At 35.6% G+C, this 27,205-nt stretch overlaps 1 protein-coding gene across 5 annotated transcripts in view; it reads left to right on the top strand.

Annotated features, from left to right (window-relative positions):
• The window catches only part of LOC129060976 (carbonic anhydrase 1), a 52,776-nt gene extending 28,276 nt beyond the window's left edge, over window positions 1-24,500 (top strand). For 3 of the 5 annotated variants that reach the window (XM_054561552.2, XM_054561553.2, XM_063726457.1), the window contains 7 exons: window positions 11,118-11,178; window positions 14,356-14,553; window positions 15,741-15,859; window positions 19,189-19,284; window positions 20,251-20,313; window positions 22,961-23,116; window positions 24,053-24,500. In XM_054561552.2, coding sequence (XP_054417527.2) covers window positions 11,142-11,178; window positions 14,356-14,553; window positions 15,741-15,859; window positions 19,189-19,284; window positions 20,251-20,313; window positions 22,961-23,116; window positions 24,053-24,169 — 786 coding nt within the window. In that variant the 5' untranslated portion in view covers window positions 11,118-11,141 and the 3' untranslated portion in view covers window positions 24,170-24,500. Of the gene's footprint in view, window positions 1-8,768; window positions 8,903-11,117; window positions 11,179-14,355; window positions 14,554-15,740; window positions 15,860-19,092; window positions 19,112-19,188; window positions 19,285-20,250; window positions 20,314-22,960; window positions 23,117-24,052 lie in introns of those variants that run through there. The other 2 variants (XM_054561555.2, XM_054561556.2) reach the window with 2 other exon arrangements.
• Window positions 24,501-27,205: the final 2,705 nt, after the last annotated feature.

Below are 27,205 nucleotides of genomic sequence, written 5' to 3'. Positions count from 1 at the left end.
CAGGCTGAGGCACAAGAATCGCTTGAATCTGGGAGGCAGAGGTTGCAGTGAGCTGAGATCACACCACTGCACTCCAGCCTGGGCAACAGAGTGAGATTATGTCTCAAAAAAAAAAAATGGAGCTGGGGGCTGAGCTGGCAGGAAGGGGATGGGCAGAGCAGGGGCATGCATCCTGACACAGGCAGCAGTCAGTGGCTGTGAAATAAGACCAACCACAGGTCACAGGCAAGGTCACAGTCTAGATTGGAAAACTGGGGCTAAGGTCCAGAGAGCTGAGTTGCTCCAGATGGCACAGGACAGAATGGAAAGCAGGCATACGGGTGTTGGTTGGACATTCAAGCTAACCTAAATCTAGCTTCCAGAAAAGACAGGCTCACACATATCTATTCAGGATGTTACTAAGGTATGCCCCCTCAAATGGTTTTAGCACTTTTCCTGCTGAGGATGTAGAGAGAGGGAGCCAGGATTCTGCAAGTGCCACTTTTAACATGTAGCGGGGCCAAATGTGATTCTCTCCCCTCCCACACTCAGTGCTGTCTAGCCCAAATTTTACACCCTAAGAAGCCATGGATCATTGAGTTCAAAACACACTGTCTCCATCCACCCCTTGAGGTTAGGTTGAATGATTTGGGTGCAGACCTGGTGTTTAAGGAGACAGATTGGTGACATTAATTGTAATATGCAACTATGAGTTACAAAATAAACCCATAGCTAATTTCAACGACCAGAAGTTGTGGTGCCTGAGACAGTGCCCAACTGCCATGGTACCATTTGTTTTGTTCCTTGTTCATATTATGATGAGGGGATTAAGTTGTGCTCGAATCAGCTTCATCTAGACACTGCAGTTCAAGTCTTTCATCAGTAGCTGCATTTTAATTCTACTGGGTTTAATAACAATACTAAAAATCTTTATGGTATGTCATTTAATCATCGACCTTTGCATTACTTCAACAGCAGCCTTACAAGTAACAAAGAATCAATCCTGTGCTTGCCTCTAGGTTTTCCACAGAGGTAGTGAAAAGAACTGGATTTTCAAGTTCACTTTGCAAGAGGCAAGTAGGAAGGAGACTGAAAGCTGCTCGTAAATCAGTAAATCAGTTGCTTTAGGCAGGACACCTGCCCTGTCAGTCTCAGCTACATCCAAATGTAAAAATGGGTGATCTAGGATTACCCTCAGGTGATGCCAATGGCCAAGGCACTAAAAGGTCACATCTATTATTGCTGGCATTTCTCTCCCCACTGGGCTGTTTTTTGAGTGGATGTCATACTCATCTCATACAGAAGGCATGTCCATCATGCTAGAGCAGTGCTGTCAATGTTGGATCTAATAAAATACACTCTATTTTTCTTTTCTGCAAACTTCATTATACCTAGCTGCTGCTAAAAGATGATTCCTTTTTTCCTTGCCACTCCAACATTACACTTTAGGGACATGAATCCTTAAGCAAAGTTTCATTTGCCACCTCTGATTTTAAAGTTAAAATGAGCCTTTTAAAAACATTAACCAAAATAAATGGCACAGTGAGTGCCATACCCAGAAGTGGCTACATAAAACCACTACATAAACAGTCAATGCTCCCTTGGAAGAAGTCACTGGGCTTTACTAAGAATATCATGTTCACCAGCAAACAATTTGTCAAGTGTGTATTATCAGAAGTTGGGGGAGGACTAGAAACACAATCTTAACACACAAAAATAAATGTGGATAAAAAAGTGTAGTAACAGCTGTTGCCAGCTGCAAGCAACCACGCAGTAAAATGCTGTCCAACTCTGCAGGGGACTGTATGAGGACTCTTGGAGCCTGAGATAGGAGTGACAAAAGATCGCATTGTAAGAACATCAAACGTGAACCCTGGCTAGCAAGCTAGGAATTACCAATAGGAGGAATTGAGAACATTGCCAAGAATTCTTCTTCCCCAGATCAAATCACTGCATGAAATCAGCCCTATTTGTTCTAAGAAGTCCACATTCATAAGCTTCATTTTAACTGAGCTTGGTTCTTAGCCTATAAGGCCCATAAGAACTCCTCTGGAATCTGCGGATCTCCATTTTAAAAGCATTATTGACATGAACCTGGGGAGGTGTTTTTCCTGGAGTTCTTTCTCACCAGACTGGTTCTGGCTGCCTCCTGGGTGATGACGGAAAACTGAGGCACTTGCCAACATGTCATCCCCTCATTTTGCAACCCTCAGGCAATTGCACAAAGGCTATGTGGAACTTTACCAACTAGTTAAAGGCAGAGTCTGGGACAGTCTTAAAGGAATTAGGACTACTGCAATGTCCAAGTGTTGCATATTAAGGAACTCCATCACAGGGACAGATAAACTAGGTGCAAGGTGATGCAATTAAGAGCCTTTCATTCAACACCTCTTCACTCATAACCCTGGGGTTTTGAAATGCAGAGCCTTTCAAGTCACACTTGAAAACTGTTGCCTAAGCAGCCTCTCCAGAGTTTTCTGATTCCAGAAGCTAAAAGAGCCCTAAGAAACCACAGGAGAAGCTGCCCTGCACTCCTTCTGTGGGAGTCACTGAGGACAGAAGAGTTACTCGATATCAAAGATCTTTAAGAGGCCTGAAAATTCTTCACTTACTTAGAGCTAAACCCATCTTAGAAATCTGCTTATTGTATATGTTTAGGTAACTCTCATTTGCCTGGAGCAACTTGAAAAAAAATTTTTTAGAAAGTAAAACAGGAAATTCAGAATAAGACATGGCCTTGACCAGCTAAATTAATTGCCCAAGTAACCTTTTGCATAAAGGAAACAGGATCAGGAAGGACTTTCATTCAAACCTTGCTATTTTGCCTTTAGCTAAGAGGACAGGATTCTTTTCTGAAATTTTTCTGTGAAGACCCTAATAAATAATTTTGCCTTTTTCTCCTTCCTATTCTAGAAATAGAAGGGAGGAGGACCTATTTTGTTCCATCCTGTAGGCTGATCCTTTACACTTAGGACTGGAAGAAATAAAGTAGATTTTTGTGGAAATATAGAATATGCATTCACCAGCTACATTGGAATCAGGAAGCATAAATCACAAGTAGCTTGGTCTCCACAGAAATGTGGAAATGGTAGGCCCTGAAAGAGCCTCAGTAGGGATGCATGTGATAGCTTCGTGGGCTGGGCAGACTAGCTGTGGAGATGCAAAAACCACAGCATGCAGCATGCATTCTCTCCAAAGATGGTCCATACCCCATCACCAGCACCCATGGACAAAATCAAGCCAAAGTTATGGGGTCTGTTTTAGGGAAACTACAACGACTGTTTTGAGGTAATAGCTTCCCATGTGACTAAACCCTTTTGTGATAATAAAGTAAAAAGTAATGAAAAAAAGTTATTGTTAGTTTGATTTTATAATTTATCATAGTGGGAAGAATTCTTGACCCAGAGTTTAAAGACTTGACATTCCACTTTTAACAGTTTCATCTGACTTTGGACAAGTGGCTTAATTTTCTCATCTGTGAAAGCCTCTTTCTTCCTTTTGAAATGGAAATACTGATATTTGTTTTTCTCAGCCTCTGAATTTCTTAAAATTATAAATTAAGATCATGTGATTAAAAAAAGTACTGGAGTAAAATGGTCTCATTCTATTGGGCTATTCTAAAAGAAACTATTTATATTTCTTTCTTTAAAAGCACCTGTTGTGTCCTTAGTGTAGAAGCTAAAAATAAAAAGATTTTTTAAAAATCAGAAAGCACTTGTAATCATTCCGTTTATTCCTTCCCCACTTATTAGAAAAACTCCAGGGTGAGGGGGTCAGATTATGTCCCTTGATTTCAAGGCTGAGCAGCTAATGTACATCATCAAATCCTTGGAAGCTCAGACATAGCCATGTGTCCTCCTTAACACCTGGCTGCATTTAAGTTTCAACCACAGCCCACACAGTTTTCTATTAGTAGTAGCACACTCAGTAAAAAATAAAAGCCATCTTTTACTGTGCATCTGCTATGTGCAATTAATCATTAATCCTCATTTAGAAAATATTTTTAGGTATTTTATACTTATTAACCCAGGTTTATCACAAAGAAACAGCATTACTCAAAGAAATTGGGTTAGACAGATTTAAAAAATTTTACCGTTAATGCTAATTCTTAAAAATAACTCTGAAGCAAAAGACAGTCTAGAGACTAAAGGAACATTGTAGATACTACTTCATCCTCATTCTATGTCTTTGTTTGCTCTTTTAAGATCAGTAAAGAGGACCTCTGTAATGTACTTTTTCTGTGAACCCTGCCCTTGAGTAATGAGTCGTTCTGAAAATCATTAGTTCAAATAGTGCACTTGCCACTTTTCTTTGGTAGATCTACTAAGACAAAGATCAGATAAGAGTAAATTAAAATGACAATCTCCTGCAGGCAACAATTGGTATTTCCATTACTAGAAGGCATTTAGTTATTGTATCTGTCTTTACTTAATCATGGCTCTGACTTGAGCATTTGATTTAAAAACTACTGCAGAGCAAGTCACCACCCTGTATTTAGCATACTGACTTAATAGTTAAAAGGGTATCACAAAAAATGAATGAAAAAAAAATTTATTCACTGGGGTTAGGTACTAGTAAAAGCATTAAAAATTCAAGAAATCTTATGGGGGAAATCTAATTTAGAAAAACAGTGAGTAGTTTTTGAAGTGGCTGTTGAAGTGAATATTAATTCAGTATTCTTCCTAAAGGAGAAAGCATGTCAAGAAAACAGCATTTAGGATTTTTAAAAATGTTTGTGAAAGTCGACAAATATGTTTTTAATATATTACCTGGAAATGTTTGTTAAAAACATAGATTCCCAGGTCTTGCATGCAGAGATTTTGATTCAGTAGTGTTATAATTATACATCACTTCAGTATAAATAACTTGTGTTCATATAATCTAATGCCTAATAGGAATGCTTGATAGTGTCCTAATCAGGACCTGCCCTCTTCAGAGGTGGCTACTTAGCTATTTGTAGTGAAATCAACACCTAAAGTTTTGTTATTTACTATAAAAGGTGTTAGAAAGAATTTTGTACAATTAGAGGTATCAAGAGTAGTAACTGCGAAGGAAAAATTTTCTGGACCCAGAAAATGTCTTGTATGAACAAGACATAGGAGTGGAGAAGCCCAGCACTAAAATGTCATTGATGGACTATGTGAGGTCTAAGCCCCACTGAACTCAGCTGCCTGACCCAAAAGAGGTCTTGATGTCATTGACGTCTGTTTGGAGTGAGCTTTTCATGCAAGGTGCTGGTTGGTGATCCTCACTTGCAGCCAGCCCGCCTGAAATTACAGGCAAGACATATGACTATTTTCTGGCTGTTTGCTTATAACACATGTACACTTGGGAAATTCGATTGTTGAAGACTTGCTTTCACTGAAATACACCTCTTGGTAATTAGATTGTGAGGATGGAGCCATCTAACTCCCAGTTACCTCTAACAAAGCTACCAATACTTACTAAAAGAGCTTATTTGTTGATCATCTAAACTGGCCAAGGCCATTCACAAAAATAAAGGATTGGTTGAGACACACACATTGTGTTTTAATATCACTTCAGGTGACTCTGAAGCAGGTGATTTACAAACCGTACACTGGGAACCACTGGATTAAGAAAAGACATGTCATTACAAATGTATTTTAGAAATCTAGTCTTTGATAAAAGGATTTAAGAGCTGATTTCAGGAGTAATAAGACATTTTTTTAATCTTAAAATGATTTTAGGTAGCTAGAACGCCCAAAAAGATGCATGAAGGATGTTACTACAAGGTAACTAATAGAACTGACTTTCACCTCCCTTAATATTTACACTTGAGAACTTATCTCTTTTCATATTTACATATAAGATTTAGTTTAATCTACAGCAAACATGTATCTATGTAGCAAGTGTTTGAATTTCAGGCCACATGCAATATTTGAACTATTTTGTTTTATATCATCATCTATTTGCCTGAGAGTTAAAATCAAACTCTTTTTTTTTTTTTGAGGCTTATGTCGATCATTTATATTTGTGCAGAATTTTATTATTTATTTATTTATTTATTTATTTATTTTGAGACGGAGTTTCACTCTTGTTGCCCAGGCTGGAGTGCAGCGGTGCAGTCTCGGCTCACTGCAACCTCTGGCTCCCGGGTTCAAGCGATTCTCCTGCCTCAGCCTCCTGAGTAGCTGGGATTACAGGTGCCTGCCACCATACCTGGCTAATTTTTTGTATTTTAGTAGAGACGGGATTTCATGATGTTGGCCAGGCTGGTCTCAAACTCCTGACCTCAGGTGATCCACCTGTCTCAGTTTCCCAAGGTGCTGGGATTACAGGCATGAGCCACCATGCCTGGCAGAATTTTATGCTTTATAAATCATTAATGAATGTTATTTTCTTTTTAGGTGAAAAATGTTACTTAATAGTGTCATCATCTGTTCTACAAGACTCATTAATTTCCCAAATAGTTATAGAAGATAAGATACAAATAGTATATTCTCAATTTTAAAAATAAATACAGGGATAGTACTATTAACCTGCCCAAGTTATCCATTCATGCAGTAGAAGAGATTCCTAATTATTAACATAAAAGTTCACTAGACATTCTCTGAATATACAGTGTGTCTTTCTAGCTGGTAATTTCAATAAGCATGACAGTCAATGAGATATACTTAAAATTTAATATTTTCAAAAGCATGAAATTGTAGGACATTGTGAATGCCTCTATGCTGTGTATTAAAATGATTACATATAAAGAGTTGACTTGGTTGTTAATAAAAAACACCTATTAGCAGATTTAACAACTGTGTTAAAAATAAAATATTCCAAGACAGGAAATAAAAGGTTGAAACTTTTCTTTAGTTACAGCAATAAAAGCCATAAAAGTGATGGATTTTTGAAATTTATATGTCAAATTTCAAACTATATTTGAAGAGTTAGATTTTGACACTTACAAAGTGTCATAAACTTGACACTTACAAAGATCAGTGTTCTCATTCTCCCAGTAATGACTGACAGACACAGACGGGTCACTTCATTCCTCCCATTAATAGAACTGAGAGGGGAAAGGCTTTTTCCTAAATCCAAAAACAAACATGAGTATAGCAAATCTCATTCACATGCCCAAATATCAATGTACCACACAACCTGGGTTCAGACCAGTGCACTTGGGTAAGCATAGTCCCTGATAACATTCTGTTCTTCTACATCTTTAAAAATATACAATAGTTTAAATTAAAAATGACCATTTAATTATTCTCTCTATAAGTGTCTATTGAGCGCCACTGTTTTCCAGGCATATTATAGGTGAAGAGAACATGGTGGTGAAGAAAATGATCAAGGCTTTATCATATCATAGAGATGCCATTTTAGAGATCGTTATAGACATTAAGCAAGTAAATTAATTTCACAATACAAACAAGATGTGACAAATGCTATGAAAGAAATAAGACAGAATGCTATCATGGAGTGACTGGGAAAAGGAGGACATGTGAATTTGGAGTTCAGGAAAGTCATTTCTAAGCAGGAGATATTTGAGGCTATACAAAGGTCTGGGTACAGAGCAATCTGGACAGCAGCACAGCAAGCACAAAGGTCCTAAAATGGGAACAAGCTCGGTATGGATGGAGACAAATACAAACCCTGGAAGGAATAAAGCTACCAACACAGCTTTGTTACAGGTGATGAGAAAGCCCAACTGAGAGAAAACGATAGCTGTGAAATCCAGATAACCCATCCTGCCACTTCAGTTGATTAATCAGAATTTCTAGTTGTCTCAATGCAGAAATGTCTAGGCTAACATCACCATTTTCCATGACCTACTTCTCCACTGGAAATAAGATTTATCTTGCCACCCCAAATGATACCATTTCTGGAGGGGCAGGGAATTTAGGAGGCAATGTGAGAGTCAGGCCAAATTTAGTAGTCAACAATGACACTTATTTTCACAATATATAATTCCTCATTTTAGGGAAAATATGAATCCCAGGAAAGCCACTTATTGTTGTGGAACTCTAAGCATTGTAGAGCAGCTATGGCTTTTTGGAATTTGGTCCTGCCAAGGTGTGGATTTTTCCTTTCAGTGGCATTTAGCAGATCTCCTCCGTAACTAGGCACGGATGGCACTCTTTTTCACTTTTTGTTCCTTTTATACCAGAGTTATTTTCTAAGTACAAATTTAAATTTGAAACTCAACATAATTTATTTGCTTCCAGAAGAGTTCATGTTTTTAATTTTTAAATATTAAAATAAAAATTAGATGAAAAGTATCAAAGGAACTAGAAGAACAAAAGCTAAAATAAGAAATACTAAGGCTCTCAAATACAATTTAAAACTGACTTAAATATATACTTAAAAACACTGAAGAAATGCTTTTTTGAAAAACATTTTAGGTTACTAAAAAATCTTTAGGTGAAATTAATTGGTGTTAATAAATAAATGTAATAATCTAATATATATATTATATATGTATAAATTCAAATTATATTATATACTATATATAATATATAATTATCTACTATATATAATATATAATTATCTACTATATAATATATAATTATCTACTATATATAATATATAATTATATACTATATATAATATATAATTATATACTATATACAATATATAATTATATACTATATATAATATATAATTATATACTATATATAACATATAATTATATACTATATATAATATATAATTATATTATATATCTAAATTTAAGAGTTATATATAAAATTTAAAAGTATATATATATATACACTTTTAGTTTAGAAGAGCAGAGTCTGTGTAGATTAAACTCCTTCTTGGTAGGCAAAAGTAACCCAAAGATCATTCTGGAAAAGTATACTGGGAGGAGGCTGTTGGTGAAAGTGAAGTGAATACAAAACTAAACATCTTGAATTTGGCATAGATTCAGCTGAGAGAAGCAAAATTTGTAAGCAGAAAAAGAAGGATAAAGGTAAATGGGAAGGGTGTTTGGACTTATAAAGGCTCATTAAACTTTATATCCTTTCTCTAAATAATTTTCTGCCAGTACAATAACACACCCTGGGTACACAATAAAATAAAAGGTGATAATAGTGAGGGTCCAGTGTCATTCTGCACCTAAAACTTTAAATAAATTCCCATTCCATATGGATGTTAAAGCATTTATGTGACGAATCATCGCATAATTGTGTAATGAAAGGGGGTTGCTGTTTTTCAAATCTGTTGATTAATAGAGTAGTTCAAGCTAAAGTTACTTTTTACAAAGTATACAATATTAGGAGGTAAATTACCTGGCAGGGGGTAGCCTGCTCCTGTCATTCCATGAGCTTCTGGAGTGAAGAAAGCCCAAGGACGAAGCTGACTCTTGGTCATCTTGAGCCAAACCAAGCTACATCACCTAATCCAATCCTCCAGAAAATAGAATCAACTGGAGGTCAGTGGACAATTGTTGACAGTGGAAGGCTAAGCAAATGTATTAGCTTTGGAATTACACAGATCTAGGTTTAAACCCTAGGCTTATGGGATATAAGCAGCCACTTGCAAGTTTTGTAACCCTGAGGTGTCTTCACCTCTCTAAGCCTCAATTTTTTTTTAATGTAAAACTCAATTTTTTTTCTTTTTTCAGAAACAGAGTGTCACTATGTTGCCCAAGCTGGTCTGGACCTCCTAGGCTCAAGAGATCCTCCCACCTCAGCCTAAAACACAGATTTTAATGCCCAATTTTGGTACAATAAGAATTAAATAAATTAATGCACGTAAAGTTTTTAGCACAGCAGTTGATCCCTATTGGGCCTTCAATAAACAGTACTTTGAAAAAAAAAGGAATTCCCTTTTAAACAATACCTTCTTATGCTTACTAAAGCCATAGAATGGGAGCTTGAGCCTCTTCCCACTCTGTGGATGTTCATGACCACAGCCCACTCTGCATATGAGATAATGAACCATCACTAACTGCAAAGGAGCAAACAACGTGTCTCCAGTCAGCCTTGGTGAAAATTGCTCGTGATCCCTCTCTTCTTTCAGGGGTTGCAGCAGCTAAGACAATCCTTACCGTGTGAAAGGAGGAATACTGTCATGGCATGAAAAAAGCATCACTATGGAAGCTTATTTTTCTGGTTTTCTTTTCTTTGAGCATGTTTAGAGCTTTGAACATGTAGAACTGGCCAGAGTCTGGCACATCCTAATCAGTTTTCTTTGCCTTCCTGAAAAGTCCTGTGTACCTTCTCATCATTCAGTTGGCATCAGTTCTCATCTTGGTCCAGGCTTAACTTGGACTTAAGAGTATCATGAGCATAGGAGGGGAATTAGTGTGGCATTTGGTGGAGGTATAGTGAAGAAGGGAACTGGATTAGGAGGCTGAAGTCTTGGCTTCTTGGCTTGTTGCCAGTTGTGGCAAAGTACCTCAACATTTCTCAATTACAAATGCTAATTCTTACTATATAGCATTTGTATGTACGTGTGATGTGAAATAAAATAATAAGAAAGGGGTTTATAAATTATATAGAGCTATTTAAAAATAAGACTTTTATTCTAGTAGACCTATTTGATTTATAAAATAAATATTGTGTTATATTTAACTTTAATATTAATAAAATCTTCTCCATTTATGAATTCCAATATTACTCCAAAATGGACTTTATTCTTACCCTGCATATCTATAAAATGTGCCATTATAAATAACATATATTACAAATGATTAGTAATTTAATTATCTGATTTTAAATTAACATTAAGATACTAGTTCAGATCAGCCTGTAAACACACAAATTATTCTCCTGATAAATTACTTTTGCTTATACTGCTCAAGTAACTAACAAAGGTAGAGTTGGAAATCTTGAGTGTACAAAATATTTTTCGTTTAGAAAATCTAAAGAATTACATATTATAATATTAAGCCATATCTTCTGCTAACATGAGTGAAACAGGACTTGGCTTTATAAAATCTAGGATTTGATAATTCTCTTTTACAATATAAGAAAATTAAGCAATTGAAACTAACATAGCCCTTGTAGAATTTTTTACAACACCTTTTTTTAGATATGTGTACTTCCTGATAAGCAGAGATGATGAAATAATGGCCTATTAAAAGCAAATAAGTTTCTATAAAAATGCCCAAGCATGGATTTAAGGCATCTCCTGCATGCACAGTTGCAGTTAATTATTCCAGGTATTATTTTTGTTTTCAGGAAAAGAAAACTCAGTAGAAGATAATGGCAAGTCCAGACTGGGGATATGATGACAAAAATGGTAAGAGTTCTCCTGTTTATATAGATCAAAATGATAGCTTGTTCCCATTTCCAACAGAAGAGATATTAAGCATTTAAAGTAATTGTACAGCCATAGGTTAATTGTTGAACTGTCTGCCTTAAATAATTATACTATCTTTGCACGTATTCTTAGCATTGTCTTTTGGGGCACGGCTGACTACAAAACATGTTTGATATGTATATACAGGCATACCTCAGAGATACTGAAGTTGCAATTGCAGACCTCTATCATTAAGCAAATATCACAAGAAAGCAAGTCACATAAAATTTGGAGTTTCCCAGGGCATTTACAGGTTATGTTTACACTATGCTGTTGTCTATTAAGTGTGCAATAGCATGTTTAAAAAATCTACATACTCTAATTAAAAATACTTTATTGCTGAAGTATGCTAGTGATCATCTCAGCCTTCAGAAGTATTAATTTTTTTTCTTTGACACAGAGTCTTGCTCTGTCGCCCAGGCTAGAGTGCAATGGCATGATCTAGGCTCACTGCAACCTCTGCCTCCCAGGTTCAAGTGATTCTCCTGCCTCAGCCTCCAGAGTAGCTGGGACTACAGGTGCCCACCACCACGCCTAGCTAATTTTTTTGTATTTTTAGTAGAGATGGGGTTCCACCATGTTAGCCAGGATGCTCTCAATCTCCTGACTTCATGATCTGCCCTCCTTGGCCTCCCAATGTGCTGGGATTACAGGCATGAGCCACTGCACTCAGCCAAGTATTAATCTTTTTGATGGTGGAGGGTCTTGCCTCAATGTGGATGACTGCTGACTGATCAGGATAGTGGTTGCTGAAGGTTGGGAAGGCTCAAAGTTATCCATGTCTTTGGAATCAACTTCTTCCAAACTCCTGTTAGTGTTGATAACTTGACCTTCTCCCATGAATTACAAATGTTCATGCAGAATGGTGAATCCTTTCCAGACAACTTCCATTTCCTTTACTCAGATCCATCATAAAAAAAAATTATTATCTATGGGAACTACAGCCTTACAAAGTATATTCTTAAATAAGATTTGAAAGTTGAAATTACTCCTTGATCCATAGACTGCAGAATAGATGCTGTGTTAGCAGGCATGCACATAACATCAATCTCCTTGTACATCTCCATCAGAGCTCCTGGGTGACCACGTGCTTTGTCAATGAGCAGTGATATTTTGAAAGGAATCTTCTTTTACTGAGGAGTAGAGCTCAACAGTGGACTTGAAAATAGTCAGTAAACCAGGCTGTAAACAGATGTGCTGTCATTCAGGCTTTGTTGTTCCTTTTATAAAGCACAGGCAGAGTAGATTGAGCATAATTCTTAAGGGTCCTAGGATTTTCAGAATGTTAAATGAGTGTTGGCTTCAACTTAAAGTCAACAGCTGCATTTGACCCTAACAAAAGAGTCAGGCTGTTTTTAAAAATTTTGAAACCATGCATTGACTTCTCCTCTCTAGCTATGAAAGTCCTAGATGCTATCTTTTTCCAAAAGATGGCTGTTTTTTCTACTCTGAAAACCTGTTGTTTAGTGTAGTCACCTTCATTGGTTATCTTAGCTAGATCTTCTGTATAACTGTCTGTGGCTTCTGTATCAGCACTTGCCACATCACCTCACACTTTCATGTTATGGAGATGGCATTTTTCTTTAAATCTCATGAACCAACCTCCACTAGCTTCTAACTTTTCTTCTGCAGCTTCTTTGCCTTTCTCAGTCTTCACAGAATTAAAGAGAGCTATAGCCTTGCTCTGATTAGGATTTGGCTTAAGGGAATGTGGTTGTTGGTTTGATCTTCTATCCAAACTACTCAAACTTTCTCTATATCAGCAATAATGCTGCTTTGCTTTCTTATCATTTGTGTGTGCACTGGTGTAGCACCTTTAATTTTCTCCAAGAACTTTTCTTTTGCATTCATGACTTGGCTAACTGGCAAAAGAGGTCTAGTTTTTGGCCTGTCTCAACTCTTGACATGCCTTCCTCACTGAGCTTAATCATTTCTAGCTTTTGATTTAAAGTGAGAAACATGTGACTCTTCCTCTCACTGGAGTACTTACTTACAGGTCTTTGTAGGGTTATTAAACAGATTGATTTCCATATTCTTGTCTCAGGGAATAGGGAGACTTATAGAGAGGGAGATAGATGGGGAATAGCCAGTCAGTAAAGTTGTTAAAACACACACAACATTTACAGATTAAGTTCATCATCTTACTTGGACATGGTTTATGGTGCCACAACACTATTATAATAGTAACATCAAAGATCTCCATGATAGATATATGAACAATTAAAAAGTTTAAAATATTGTGAGAATTACAAAATGTGACACAGAGACATGAAATAAACACATGCTGTTGAAAATATGCCCCTAATAAGCTTGCTTGATGCAAGGTTGCTACAAATCTTCAGTTTGTAAAAAATGCAATATCTGCAAAGCACAATAAAGTGAAGTGCAACAAAATGAGGTAAGCTTGTATTAGAAATCTATTGCTAATAATAAAATATGTATGGTCTGATTCTATAGACTATAAGTACACATCTATATTAGTAGTATTGACAAATACACTATTTTATAGTACAACATAGAAAAGGGGCCTGGTGCAGTGGCTCATGCTTGTAATCCCAGCACTTTGGGAGACCGAGGCAGGTGGATCACTTGAAGTCAGGAATTCAAGACAAGCCTGGAAAACTTAATGAAATCCCATTTCTACTAAAAATACAAAAAAAAATGGCCAGGCATGGTGGCATGTGCCTGTAATCCCAGCTACTTGGAAAACTGAGGCATGAGAATCGCTTGAGCTTGGGAGGCGGAGGTTGCAGTGAGCCGAGAGCGCATCACTGCACTCCAGCCTGGGTGACAGAGCAAGGCTCTGTCAAAAAAAAAAAAAGAAAGAGAGAGAGAGAAAGAAAGAAAGAAAGAATGAAAGAAAGAAAGAGAGAGAAAGAAAGAAAGAAAAGAAAGAAAGAAAGAAAGAAAGCAAAAGAAAGAAAGAGAAAAAGAGAGAGAGTAAGAAAGAAAGAAAAGGGACATTTTCAAACACAGAATTTCTATTAATCTTAAGAGAATATCATTTAATACACTTAAATAAACCCTAATCTAATAAGGAAACAGGTAACTATACTCCTAAAACTTGGAATCAAGCATTTGATAAAGCATTGATTTTACACGTGTTTGTCCTGGTAGGTCCTGAACAATGGAGCAAGCTGTATCCCATTGCCAATGGAAATAACCAGTCCCCTGTTGACATTAAAACCAGTGAAGCCAAACATGACACCTCTCTGAAACCTATTAGTGTCTCCTACAACCCAGCCACAGCCAAAGAAATTATCAATGTGGGACATTCCTTCCATGTAAATTTTGAGGACAACGATAACCGATCAGGTGAGCTGAAGGACCCTTCTGATATTTTTTTTCTTACAGTCTACTGGGGAAATTTAAAAAACAGTACTCAAAAAATATGACACCCATTCTAAGTCTTTTGTGCTTGTGTGCAGCATTCTGTAATCTACTGAGGCATCTTGGACTTCTGGAAAACTCCCAGGTGGTAAAGAAAATTTTTGGAACTCCCAGCTCTCTATTTTCAGTCTTTCTTTTCAAAGTCACCATCACGTCTCTTCTCGTCATTCCAGTATCTGTATGCTCACTTCACTGTCTCTGAATAAACAGCATTTATCCAGAAAGGTCTTGTGAACCAGTCATTACAAATAGAACAACTAAAAAGAAAAATATTTTCTAATTGGGATGAGTATGAATGAGCACAGTAGAAAAGAAAAACAAAGCAGTAACTGAATTATCCTTATACTCCAGAATCTGGAACAAATTTTGCTACAGAGTTAGCTTTTCATGAAGTTTTATTGAATATTTTATTAAATGACAATTCCATAAAAGAGTTCTACAGATTTAAAATGCTAAATTTGTTTACTAGTTTCTGAGGCCTATATTTTAGGCACCTTGGGGCTATGTCCATTATTAATATTAGATTAGGTCTGGTATTATGTGCATTTAACTAATATTATCATTGGATAGTCTCTCCAAACAAAGTTTTATAAGTGCCCCACTGCCCCACTGGTACTCTCTCTTGGTCCCTGGGCAGGGATTCTCAACAAAGCTGTCAAGATATACTGTTGTGTCTTCATCAGTTACATAGTAGGTGATGAATGGTTCATTACTCAAAATAAACTACTAAAGATTTTTGATGCATACTGTCTTTGTTGAAAGAATGAAGGAATAAACTTGCAAATTAAAGGAGATTCAAGGACAGCCCTGTAATGATGTAATTCACTCACATGGCAATATGCTTTCTAGGAGTTAGAAACAGGTAAAATTGTAGCTCGTGTGCTGGGAAATGTGTATAATTCATGGAATATCTCATCAATGCCACAGTCAAGGGTGCACCATACATATGACTGTCATCCTCATGGATGTGGGGGAAAACAAGATGAAAGTCTAGGCACTAATGTTTGTTTTCACTTCTACTCAACACAATTTAGTGTTAGTTTATATTAAATGCAAAGATAAGCTAGAGTTTGTGGAGCATCAGGCTAACAATCGGTTCCCTTTTCTTCCAGTGCTGAAAGGTGGACCTCTCTCTGACAGCTATAGGCTTTTTCAGTTCCATTTTCACTGGGGCAGTACAAATGAGCATGGTTCAGAACATACAGTGGATGGAGTCAAATATTCTGCCGAGGTAATGTAATTTAGTAAGTGAGAGATAATTACCCTGAGAGTACTCCCAGAAGCAGCTTCTCCCTTCTCTTCTAAGACAACATCATAATGACTCCAAAGGAATGGGTATTCCAGTAAGGAACTCCCAGGTTCCATTAAAATCAAGCACAGACACATAATGTTTGGCAAGAGAGGGAAAATTTTCATGTGGAAAGAGGCAGCTAAACTACTGAGCCCAAGATTCACCTTTCCCTGAGAATGCCTCAAAAACTGTTACCTTGATATCAAAGCTAGCTTCAAAGGGTGGCACTGCTCTCCTTTAAAGCTGTAACCCCAAATGGAACACACCACCATTTCCTCTTTATTTAAATGTTCAAGTTTGGATACACCAGCAGTATCGTTGTGGCCAAGCCAGGACAATTCAATGAGACTCTACTAAGAGCAATGGTCATAGCAATGGTCACCGAACAGCATACACCTAGATGAGGGTCTGAGCTTCCCTGGCTCTTAACTTGCTCTCACATGGAAGCTTGTGATTTATTTCAGGACATTATTATCAGTATATCCAAAGAAAAATGGAGACATGTACACCAAACTGTCAACAGAGGGCCTGGGAGATTAAAATGGGAGAAATTTTGCTCTTTACTTTAGATGTATGAATTATATAATACATGTGTACCCATATATGCAGGTTGACTTTTTAGTTTTATTTTCATCAGATGAATTCTATAATATATATAATTTTGCAATCTGCTTTTTTTCTATTTACTCAATTATCATGACAATTTTTAAAAATCAGAAGATTGAATTCCACCTTTTTTACTGTCACCATAGTATTTCATTTGGGTGAATGCATCAGAATTTATTTAACTGCCTTCTATTGATGAACAATCACAACATATGATTTTTGTTATATTGGTTTCTTTTGCTTTTATTTAAAAATGCTTCAGTGAATATATCGGTACATATATCTTGTGCACTAGTGAAAGTAATTATGTAGGATAGATTTTTACAGGGAAGACTGCTACGTTACAAAGTATGTGTATCTTTTATTATGATAGAATATCAGCAGATTGTATACAAATAAAACTTGCTTTACCTTGTGTTGTAAAGCATGACTAACACCTTTCAATGCACAGAAATCTGTTAATTGGGTTTTCCCCTCCATAAAATTGAATGCAGATTAAAATGAAATGGACTAAGAGCCTAAATTAGTATTATCTTTTTGGAAGGATTGTTGGTAGTATCCAAGAAAATTAAATTAGTGACTCTCTCATCTAAATTGAGAAAAATCAATATAATCCATGCTAGATATGAGAGACAGCCACAAAGTTTAGCATATGATTAAATTCAGTTCAGTAAACCCTCTTGGGATACCTACAAGACAATAGGTTTGAGTGGCAGTGCAGCCTGTTGCTTAAGAATGCAAGTACCCAGCTGACTGCCAGGGTTTGAATCAAAGCTCGACCACTTACTAGCTGTACAACTTCGAACAAATCACTCTACACTCCAATATTCCTATATAGAGAATCTAGATAATATAGCATTAGTATCTATCTTAATAATTGTTGACAGCATGAAAAGAGTCAACCCATACAGAGCACACTTAGACCAGCACCTTTCATGTTGCATGTGCTGAATAATGTTACTTAACATTTCCATAGAGACACAAGCAAACGCTTTTCAAGCAGGGAAGTATAGGCATAAATTATTGTGATTAAATATAGCAGTAAATGGCAGTATGACTATTCACAAAGAAGCATGGGAATACAGATGTAAGAATAATTAATTACAAGAAGGGACAGAATCTACACTGGCATGGTCAGAGGAAATTGCAATAAGTGATCCCTCTTAATATACTGTCTTAATCATTCTTTTTTCATTCATCAGATATTCATTGAACACCTGCAATATGCCAGATACCGTCTTTATTTATTTTTTGTTGTTATTTATTTATTTATTTTTGAGAAAGAGTCTTGCTCTCTTGCCCAGGCTGGAGTCCAGAGGCACGATCTCGGCTCACTGCAACCTCCTCTTCTCAGGTTCAAGTGATTCTCCTACCTCGGCCTCCTGAGTAGCTGAGATTACAGGCATGTGCCACCACACCCGGCTAATTTTGTATTTTTAGTAGAGATGGAGTTTCACCACGTTGGTCAGGCTGATCTCAAACTCCTGACCTCATAATCTGCCCGCCTCGGCCTCCCACAGTGCTGGAATTACAGGCGGGAGATACTGTTTTTAAAAAGTACTTGCTATCAGAACTTGCATTTGATAGGGAAAATAAAAATTTCAGAGGCAGGAAGGCAGGAAAGAAGGGAGGGAGGGAGGAAGGAAGTGAGGGAGGAAGAAAGGGAAGGAGGGAGGAAGGAAGGGAGGGAGGGAGGAAGGGAGGAAGGAGAACAGGAAGGAGAGAGATTAAATAAGTGATATGGATAGAACTGTTTTTATTTGTGGTGGTTACTTTATATTGGATGATCAGAAAAGAATTAAGGAGTGGCATTTGAGTTCAACCCTAATTCAAGACAAAAGTCTGCCATTTGAAGATCATGGGGAAGGAAATTCCAGAGAAAGTTAGAAGCTAATGCAAAGGCTCAAAGTTGTGAACATGTGACGAAGTATAATCTGTAAGATGTGAATGTTAATAGGTGGGGAAAGTAAGAAATGAATGATAATTGTTGTACTTATTGATTGAGCAATTTAAAAACCTTATCCTAAGAAGGTAAAATTAAGCAGGTATGGCAAGAAGAAAATCTAGAGTTCTATTTTGGCCAGATTAAGTCTGAAATATCTATTAGACATCCATGTAGATATATCAAGAATAAATCAAGAATACGTATATACATACTTGGATGTACAAATCTAGAGTTTGCAGAGACATTAAGCTGGAGATATTTATTTGAGAGGTGTTTGGAAAGGGCACTAATGTGCCCGAAAGAATCTGTTCTTGGCCAAGACTCCCAGGTACTCCAGGAACCCTTTCTCATAAATTTACTATAAAGTACCTCATGTGAGAGAAAATTACTTCAATTATTTTCTCAAAAACTAGTTAGTCATATTTCCTGATCTTTTCATAACAAAGAGAGATACATTTAAAGGCGTAATATCCAATAACAGTATCATAGGAAAGGACATTTTGCTTACTGCTTCCAGGTTTTGTAATCTCTACTTGGCACACAGATAACCCTTCCTACGAGTGAGAACATAACTCTTCTAATCCACTGGATAAAGGTTCACATAAGTTTTATGTGTCTAAGCCAAGATACATCATCATATGGTAACAAGTTAACTTATAACTTACCTTTTTTCATCACACTGGTATAAATAATTAATTAACCATAGTATCATTTTTAGCTTCACGTAGCTCACTGGAATTCTGCAAAGTACTCCAGCCTTGCTGAAGCTGTCTCAAAGGCTGATGGTTTGGCAGTTATTGGTGTTTTGATGAAGGTGAGTTACAGATAATTACACAGCTCTGCTTCCACTGTCTTACCAATTAGACCTCAAAATAGAAGGATATAAGGTAACATATATTTTAGAATTTCTTATTTTAAAGTTTCCATTTAACTGATGACTACAGGTGAACAAATAGTTCCCTAGTATTTTATTGCTTGGTTTTATCTCTGCCCTCTTAAAGAGAGAAATGAGTTTCAGGTGGAGGTGAGATAGAACGGTGTTCATAGGGAAAAAGGAATTTCTATTTTCCATCTCTTCCAAATTCCTCTTCCTCTAAACTTCCTACATCGTATATTCTGAAATTTATTAATTTAATATCTCATCAGGAAAGAAATATTATTAAATGTTAATAAGGAAACCTGAAATCATAGATTCAGAAATTTAACAATTTAATATCTCATTAGGAAAGAAATAGTAAGAGAATTTTTTCTTGCAAAGAACATTCAATTGATTTTTTAAATGGCAGATGTTGTTCAAATCCTCTATAGAAGAATCCCTGAAAAGTTCCACGAAAAAGTTATTATTAAATTGGGTATGCCTGGGTAACCAAGTAACTCTTGAAATTATAGCACCTCTACTTAACCTTTACTGAGCACTTACAATATGCCAAATACTGTAGTAATGAAAACTAATATAACAGACCAAAATAAGAGATTTGTTTTTGTGTCAGTTTTGATAAATTACTAGATTTTGCCCTGTATAACTTTGAACATATTGCCAATAATTAAGTTTAAATCAAGCTTTTAGTTTGCTACTTTATCTGTAGGTACATATTATAAACAATTTATAGAGTACAAAGGCCCTCAAAGACATACAGCTTGAAAAATTTCCCCTTCTAAAGCAGAGAGAAAATACCTTACCTCTTGTCAGTTGTTAATCGAAAAAAAATTCAAAACTTAGTTAAGCAGTGTTCGATTGATAATAATCTTTATCGCATACTTTATTTTCTTAAATCTCCAGGTTGGTGAGGCCAACCCAAAGCTGCAGAAAGTACTTGATGCCCTCCAAGCAATTAAAACCAAGGTAAACACACTAAGTAGTTTAAATCAGAGATCAAGAATTTACAGATCTATGGAAATCATTTAATGAAGTATTAAAACTGGGGAGTAGGAAGGCCATAGCAAAAGCTACCAGCTGAAAATCAAGGTGCTACTTCAATACTGCCTACCTCTGAGAAAGTCTCTAATGCAGGGAATTGTTTTGGTTTTTTGTTTTTCATAGTTATGGTTTATTTATTTCAGCAGAATATGGCCTGTAGAAAACCAGATTACATAGCCATTTAAATTTGCTTGAAAAACTATATCTAACAAAATTGTAATTTTCCATTTCATAAATAAAGATATCTCTAGTTTTTTAGCAGTACAAAAATTCAGAAGTAAAGGGCATTCTTTTGAGATATGATTGATATACAATCTTTGATAACCGTAAGTCTTGTCAACTCAAAAAAACATGGATTTTTTGATATACACAAACAGCTTTATTGTTTTAATGGTAAGCAGTTAAACCATAAATCAGAGATTTGTCATGTTTTGCAGCATGGAGAACTGTCATATATTTGTGTAAAATAAATCTGATTTATGCTGATTCTAGAAAAGATTAAACTTAAATGAGTGTCTTATAAAGTATAAATGACAGAAGATAAAAAATAAGCCCTCAACTCAAGAGTTATCAAAAAAAAAATGAAAAGAAAATATAAGGAAATAATTAGTGAAGATAAAAGCAGAAAAGAATAAAATAAGAAAGAAAAATGATGGCTGGGTGTGGTGGCTCATGCCTGTAATCCCTGCACTTTGGGAGGCCGAGGCGGGTAGATTGCTTGAGGTCAGGAGCTCAAGACCAGCCTGGCCAACATAGTGAAATCCTGTCTCTACTAAAAATACAAAAAATTCGCTGGGCATGGTGGTGCACACATGTAGTCCTAGCTACTCAGGAGATTGAGGCAGGAGAATCGCTTGAACCCAGGAGGTGGAGGTTGCAGTGCGCCAAGATTGTGCCACTGCACTCCAGCCTGGGTAACAGAGTAAGACTTCTTCTTAAATAAATAAATAAATAAATTTTAAAAAGAAAAATGATGACTAAGTAAGGGGTAAAATTTTATCAATAAATTGAAAAGTTGATTCTTTGGAAGAACAACAAAAAAGTCAGACTTTGGGGAAGCTGGATAAAGAGAAAAAAAGCAGTACATATGAAACATTATTAGAAATAAATAGGTTGTGACTAAAGATATAGAAGAGAATTTTAAGAGACAAAATTTTTTATAACATTATGGCAGTAAATTTTAAAATTTAGATAAAATGCATAATTTTCCAAGAAAATGTGAAGTAAAGGCATTGACTCAAAAGGAGTTAGAATACCTAAATAGACTGAGAACCTAAATGTAAATTTAAACAGTAGTCAAAATGTATCTATTAAACAAAAAGACTAGGCCCAGACCACTTCATGGAAAAGGGTTACTCAACTTTTAAGAAACAATCATGCCAGTGTTAACTAAACTGCCCATGAAGGAACAGACAGAAAACTTCCCATCAATTTAATGGAATCTGATACCAAAACCGGGTATGAAAACTACAAAACAGACAAACAAAACAAAAAACATAGGATAAACTTTCTTAGGAATGTAGCTAAAGGAAATCCTAAAATTTATTATAACAAATCAAATTCAACAGTGTATTAAAAGAGTAGTTTCTGAACTCGTAGAGTTTCTGAACTAGTATTTTTGGGAAAATACAAGAATGACTCAATATTAGAAAATCTTAAATTAATTCATTATATTAACTAGTTAAAGATGAAGAAAACCTCATGATCAACTTGTTAAATGCTTAAAATCATTTGATAAATGTTAATGCCCTTTCTTTAGGATGAAACAAAATGAAAGAAAACTGTCTGAAAACTTATCAAATTTGATAAAGAATTTACCTAGAAACTTGTATCAACATTTAACTTCATAGTGAAACACTTGAAGCATTTTCATTTCAATCAGGGACAAGACCAAGGTGTCACTGTGACCATCACAATTGAAAATTATAATAAGGGTCCTAGTCAGTGCAACAAAATAATGAAAGAGTACATATTATGATAGATATTGAAATAGAAAAAAAAAACTATCATTGTGTGCAGTTGATATCATCACTAACATCCACCTGAAAACTCCAGAAGAATCATCTAAAATACAGAATGCATAAAAGATTAGCATACAAATATCAGTATATTTCCTATACACCAGTAATAATCAGAAAAGATGATAGGAATAAATAGAATAAAACTAAAACAACCAATATGCATGTCAATAAAGATTTTTGCCATTGAAATAGAATCTGGCATCATTCCTAGAGAAAAAACAAAAGCTTTATACTAGAAATTAAATATGTTTTAAAGATATAGATTGTAAAAAAGGTTTTTGAATCTTTGCTTATCTGCAACCAAATGAAGAAGGAAACGTCTTGGTCAAAAACTTACATATAACACATTTTTCATCTTTTTTTCTTCTGTTGATATTGTTGTTTATATCCACAAACACACCAGTCATTAAATACTAAATAGTAGAAAAATCAATGACTCTTAGCTAAAATCTCTAAATAATGTATAACAAGATAATATAGCATATATATGTCACATATATTCATATTAAGTATTTTATATCATGCTGTAATGATGTATTCTTTTCTTCCAGGGCAAACGAGCCCCATTCACAAATTTTGACCCCTCTACTCTCCTTCCTTCATCCCTGGATTTCTGGACCTACCCTGGCTCTCTGACTCATCCTCCTCTTTATGAGAGTGTAACTTGGATCATCTTTAAGGAGAGCATCAGTGCCAGCTCAGAGCAGGTAGAGCTATGAATGAATGGGAACTGGGAATGCGTAGCAGGAATATTACTTTAATTGATAGTATCAGTGAGAGAGATTATTATTTCAGTCAGCTTTGTGAGAAGTTCATTTTTCCTCCCAACTTAAAAATATTAATTTGGGGACATAGGTTTATTAAACTATCCAAAAATGCATTATAATACTTTTTTTTGCCTTTGGCAGAAAAAAAAAATGACTCCCACCACTCTTTCCTCCTTAATAAGGAAAAGTCCAACCTTGTTAAATATCTTCTTAAGCATTTCAGAAATAAAGGAAAAACTGTGACTGGACATTTCAATAAGACTTTGGGGAATTGTGGCTCCCAGCTGGCATACCTTGATAGTTGGCAAAATATTTTTATTCCTTTTGTGGAGTTTAAACTTTTAAATATTCAACAAAATATCTCATTAACTGTTGTTTATAATGGTGATTATAGTATCATTCATTGCTCAACCACGTTTATTAGGTGCCTTACATATATTTTATTAGCCGATTCTCATAACAAACCTACAGGACAAGCATTGCAGCCTGTTGCTAACTGACATTTAATGAGCACATGCTATATGTCAAGCAACATTCTAAGGGCTTTGCGTGTATTAACCCATTTAATCTTCACAACAACACAGTGAAGTAAGTACTATATGGAAACTAAGGTACCAAGCTAATAAGTCACTCACCCAATGTACCCCCAGCTGAAATTGAAAAGTTGATACTTTAACCCAGTTATCAATAATTAAAGCAAAATGTCTGGTTCAAAGGAATGAATATAAAGGATTTGGGGCTTTCTCTCTTCCTATTAGTGATATTACTGCAATTTCTAACTCAGTTTTCTAAATATCAGTGGTTGGTAATCCTGTAAATAAAATGCTTTATGTAACTTTAAAAACTTTGTATTTTAAAAATATTTTATCCTTCCAGCTGGCACAATTCCGCAGTCTTCTATCAAATGTTGAAGGTGATAACGCTGTCCCCATTCAGCACAACAACCGCCCAACCCAACCTCTGAAGGGCAGAACAGTGAGAGCTTCATTTTGATGAGTCTGAGAAGAAGCTTGTCCTTCCTCAAGAACACAGCCCTGCTTCAGACATAATCCAGTAAAATAATAATTTTTAAGAAATAAATTTATTTCAATATTAGCAAGACAGCATGCCTTCAAATCAATCTGTAAAACTAAGAAACTTAAATTTTAGTTCTTACTGCTTAATTCAAATAATAATTAGTAAGCTAGCAAATAGTAATCTGTAAGCATAAGCTTATGCTTAAATTCAAGTTTAGTTTGAGGAATTCTTTAAAATTACAACTAAGTGATTTGTATGTCTATTTTTTCCAGTTTATTTGAACCAATAAAATAATTTTATCTCTTTCTTTCTATTGTGCAGTTTCTAAAACCATTAAGTTTCTACTCCATTTACATTCAAAAATCTTAAATACTTTACTTGCAAGAGTATTTTGCCTCAAATATAACAACCTAGGAGCAGCTGGAGATGAAATATTGAGAAATTAGTTTGCTTACTCCTGAAGACAAAAATACAGCTGAGATGACAACTGGATTTAATATCGTTATGCTGGCCCAACATTGCCACCATTTGTGTTGTCTGTGATCAAAATGATTATCTTTTATATAGGAAGATGATGCTTCTAGATATTGCTTTCACTTCTTCTCCCCACGTTAGCAAGGACAATGCTTCTCTGCCATTATTACAACTAGTTAGATTGCATGGAGAATCCTTACTTTAAAATTGGAAGAAAAGTCACAAGTGAATGGTTTATAAAAATGCTAAAGAAGTCATTTGTGCTTAGAATCCTATAGAAACATCATGCAATCTTTTAGTCAGATGTGCACTTCACCTTATGCTATTTTTATCTTTAATTGACACACAATAATTGTACATGTTTATGGAGTACAGTGTGGTGTTTTTTGTTTGTTTGTTTTTTGAGACAAGGTCTCACTCTGCCAGTCAGGGAGAATGCGATGGTGGGATCATAGCTCACTGCAGCCTCAAACCCCTGGGCTCAAGGGATCCTCTCACCTCAGCCTCTTGAGTAGCTGGGACTAGAGATGCATGTCACCATGCCAGCCTAATTTTTAAATTTTTTTTGTAGAGACATGGTCTCTCTATGTTGCCCAGGCTAGAAGTGTGATATTTTGATTCATGTATACAATGTGTAATGATCAAATCAGGGTAATTAGCATATCCATCACCTTAAACATTTATCATTTCTTTGTGTTGAGAATATTCAAAATCCTTTCCTCCAGCTATTTTAAAATATACAATAAAGTATTGTTTATTATAGTCACTCTATTATGCTGTAAAACACTAGAACTTATTCCTCCTATTTTGCCGAAGCCATATCTACATCCAGAATTCTACAAATCCTGTGTCCGGTGTTTAATCTTGTGATTTACTTTAGTTATCTCATTTGAACTAGTAGAGACCAAGCCCAGTTGTTCATTTCTGTACGTTTTAGTAAAATTACTTTAAAAACATTAAGCAGATTCTTCACTGCCCTAATAAGCCTTTCTGCAAAGGCTGTGTTTGTTTTACACCTAAAAACCATACTAAGAGACTTCTTTTGAAATATTTGACTTGGGGCCTAGAATTTAGGTGAATCCTCTTTATTAAAATGTAATTTGTTTTTATTTTATTTTTAATCAAAATTGATTTGTTTTTCTACACAAAGATGGGAAATTTAGAATTTATTAATTGAAAAAAATAAATACAAATATAATGGAGTCAACTAACACATTAGCTCTGCCCCCAAATGCAATCTCTAAATATAAAATACTTTATTTGCAAAGGAATCCAACTGTGTATGATACTCTGTAATTGTCAAATACTGAGAAAGCCTGCAACACTTATACCTGGCCTAGGATCCTATTACTTCACATGAGTTGTATTGATAGGATTTTAATTACAAAGTTATAAAAGTCTCTCAAAAGGTGAGACCCAAAGAAAGAGAGATATGAGCTGAAGTTGAGAAACACATTTGCAAAAGATGTTCATTTGAAAACATTTTCTGAAAAGAAATTAAACAATTTAGAAATAAGTTTCACAGGAAGGATCTGAAATACAATTGACCTGATGGTCCATATATTTTTTAAGAAGGTTAAAATGGATTCCAGCATTTAGATATAAGTCTGTAAGTCTTATTATGGACAGGGCAAAGATGTGACAAAAAATACATGATGACCATCAAACATTATCCCTAACGCAAATGCCAAATGGGGAGCATGTTTCTCCTTACTGCCTCTGCCAGAATTTCATATATTTGGCAGAACTCATGAGATGCATTATTAATTTCTCTGAAGTAGCTGATAAAAACAGCTCTTGAGAGAAGGTATGAAAACTAGGCACTGGATCATCTGAGAGTGTAACTCATATGTGTCACTGACTCACCCTCCTCTTGTATGTCCTCATCCTTTGTCAACTTACGTAAAGAATTTAAACATCCTGCAAGGATTCTCTGGTTTTTCCATGATGTTTGGCAGCTGACCTTCTTTATACCACATCTATTGGCATCTAGAATGATAAGCCAGCTGGTGAGGCCCAGCGTGGGCTCAAGGATAAAGAGTGCTCCTACTCCATGCTGTTTTCTGTCTTTTCACTTGCCCTTCAGAAACACCCTGATGTACCCTTATCACTATGGCACCCTTCTGCTGAATTGTGAGTCCAAGTAGACCAAAATATTTTCTACTTTGTTCATTTAAGTAAAGTTTAGCAAAATGACTCAAAATACATTAAATTCATCATAATAGGAATTAGGGCAAAGAAAGAAAGAAAAAGAAATATTTTCATTAAATTTAATTTCCTTACATGACTCAAAAGAGCAGATATCTATTTATTATAACTCTAGGAACTCCCTATCCTTGGTCCTTCTCTGTTTTGTGGTGGCAGATTCCTACCAATATGTGATTAAAGCTATGAAACTTCTCTCCCTTACCAAAAATGTTACATAATCAAATATAGCCAAAATTTTGCACTGAGTCTTAGAATGTTTAGAAACTCAGCCTTTTGCTTCCTTCCCCATCACAAAGTCATTCCTGGACCTCAGGAAAAGACACCTGCTCT

This window comes from Pongo abelii, chromosome 7, assembly GCF_028885655.2.
Source record: "Pongo abelii isolate AG06213 chromosome 7, NHGRI_mPonAbe1-v2.0_pri, whole genome shotgun sequence".
NCBI lineage: Eukaryota > Metazoa > Chordata > Mammalia > Primates > Hominidae > Pongo > Pongo abelii.
The sequence above is the reverse complement of the archived record's forward strand: the minus strand, read 5'-3'. Positions and strand labels throughout refer to the sequence as shown.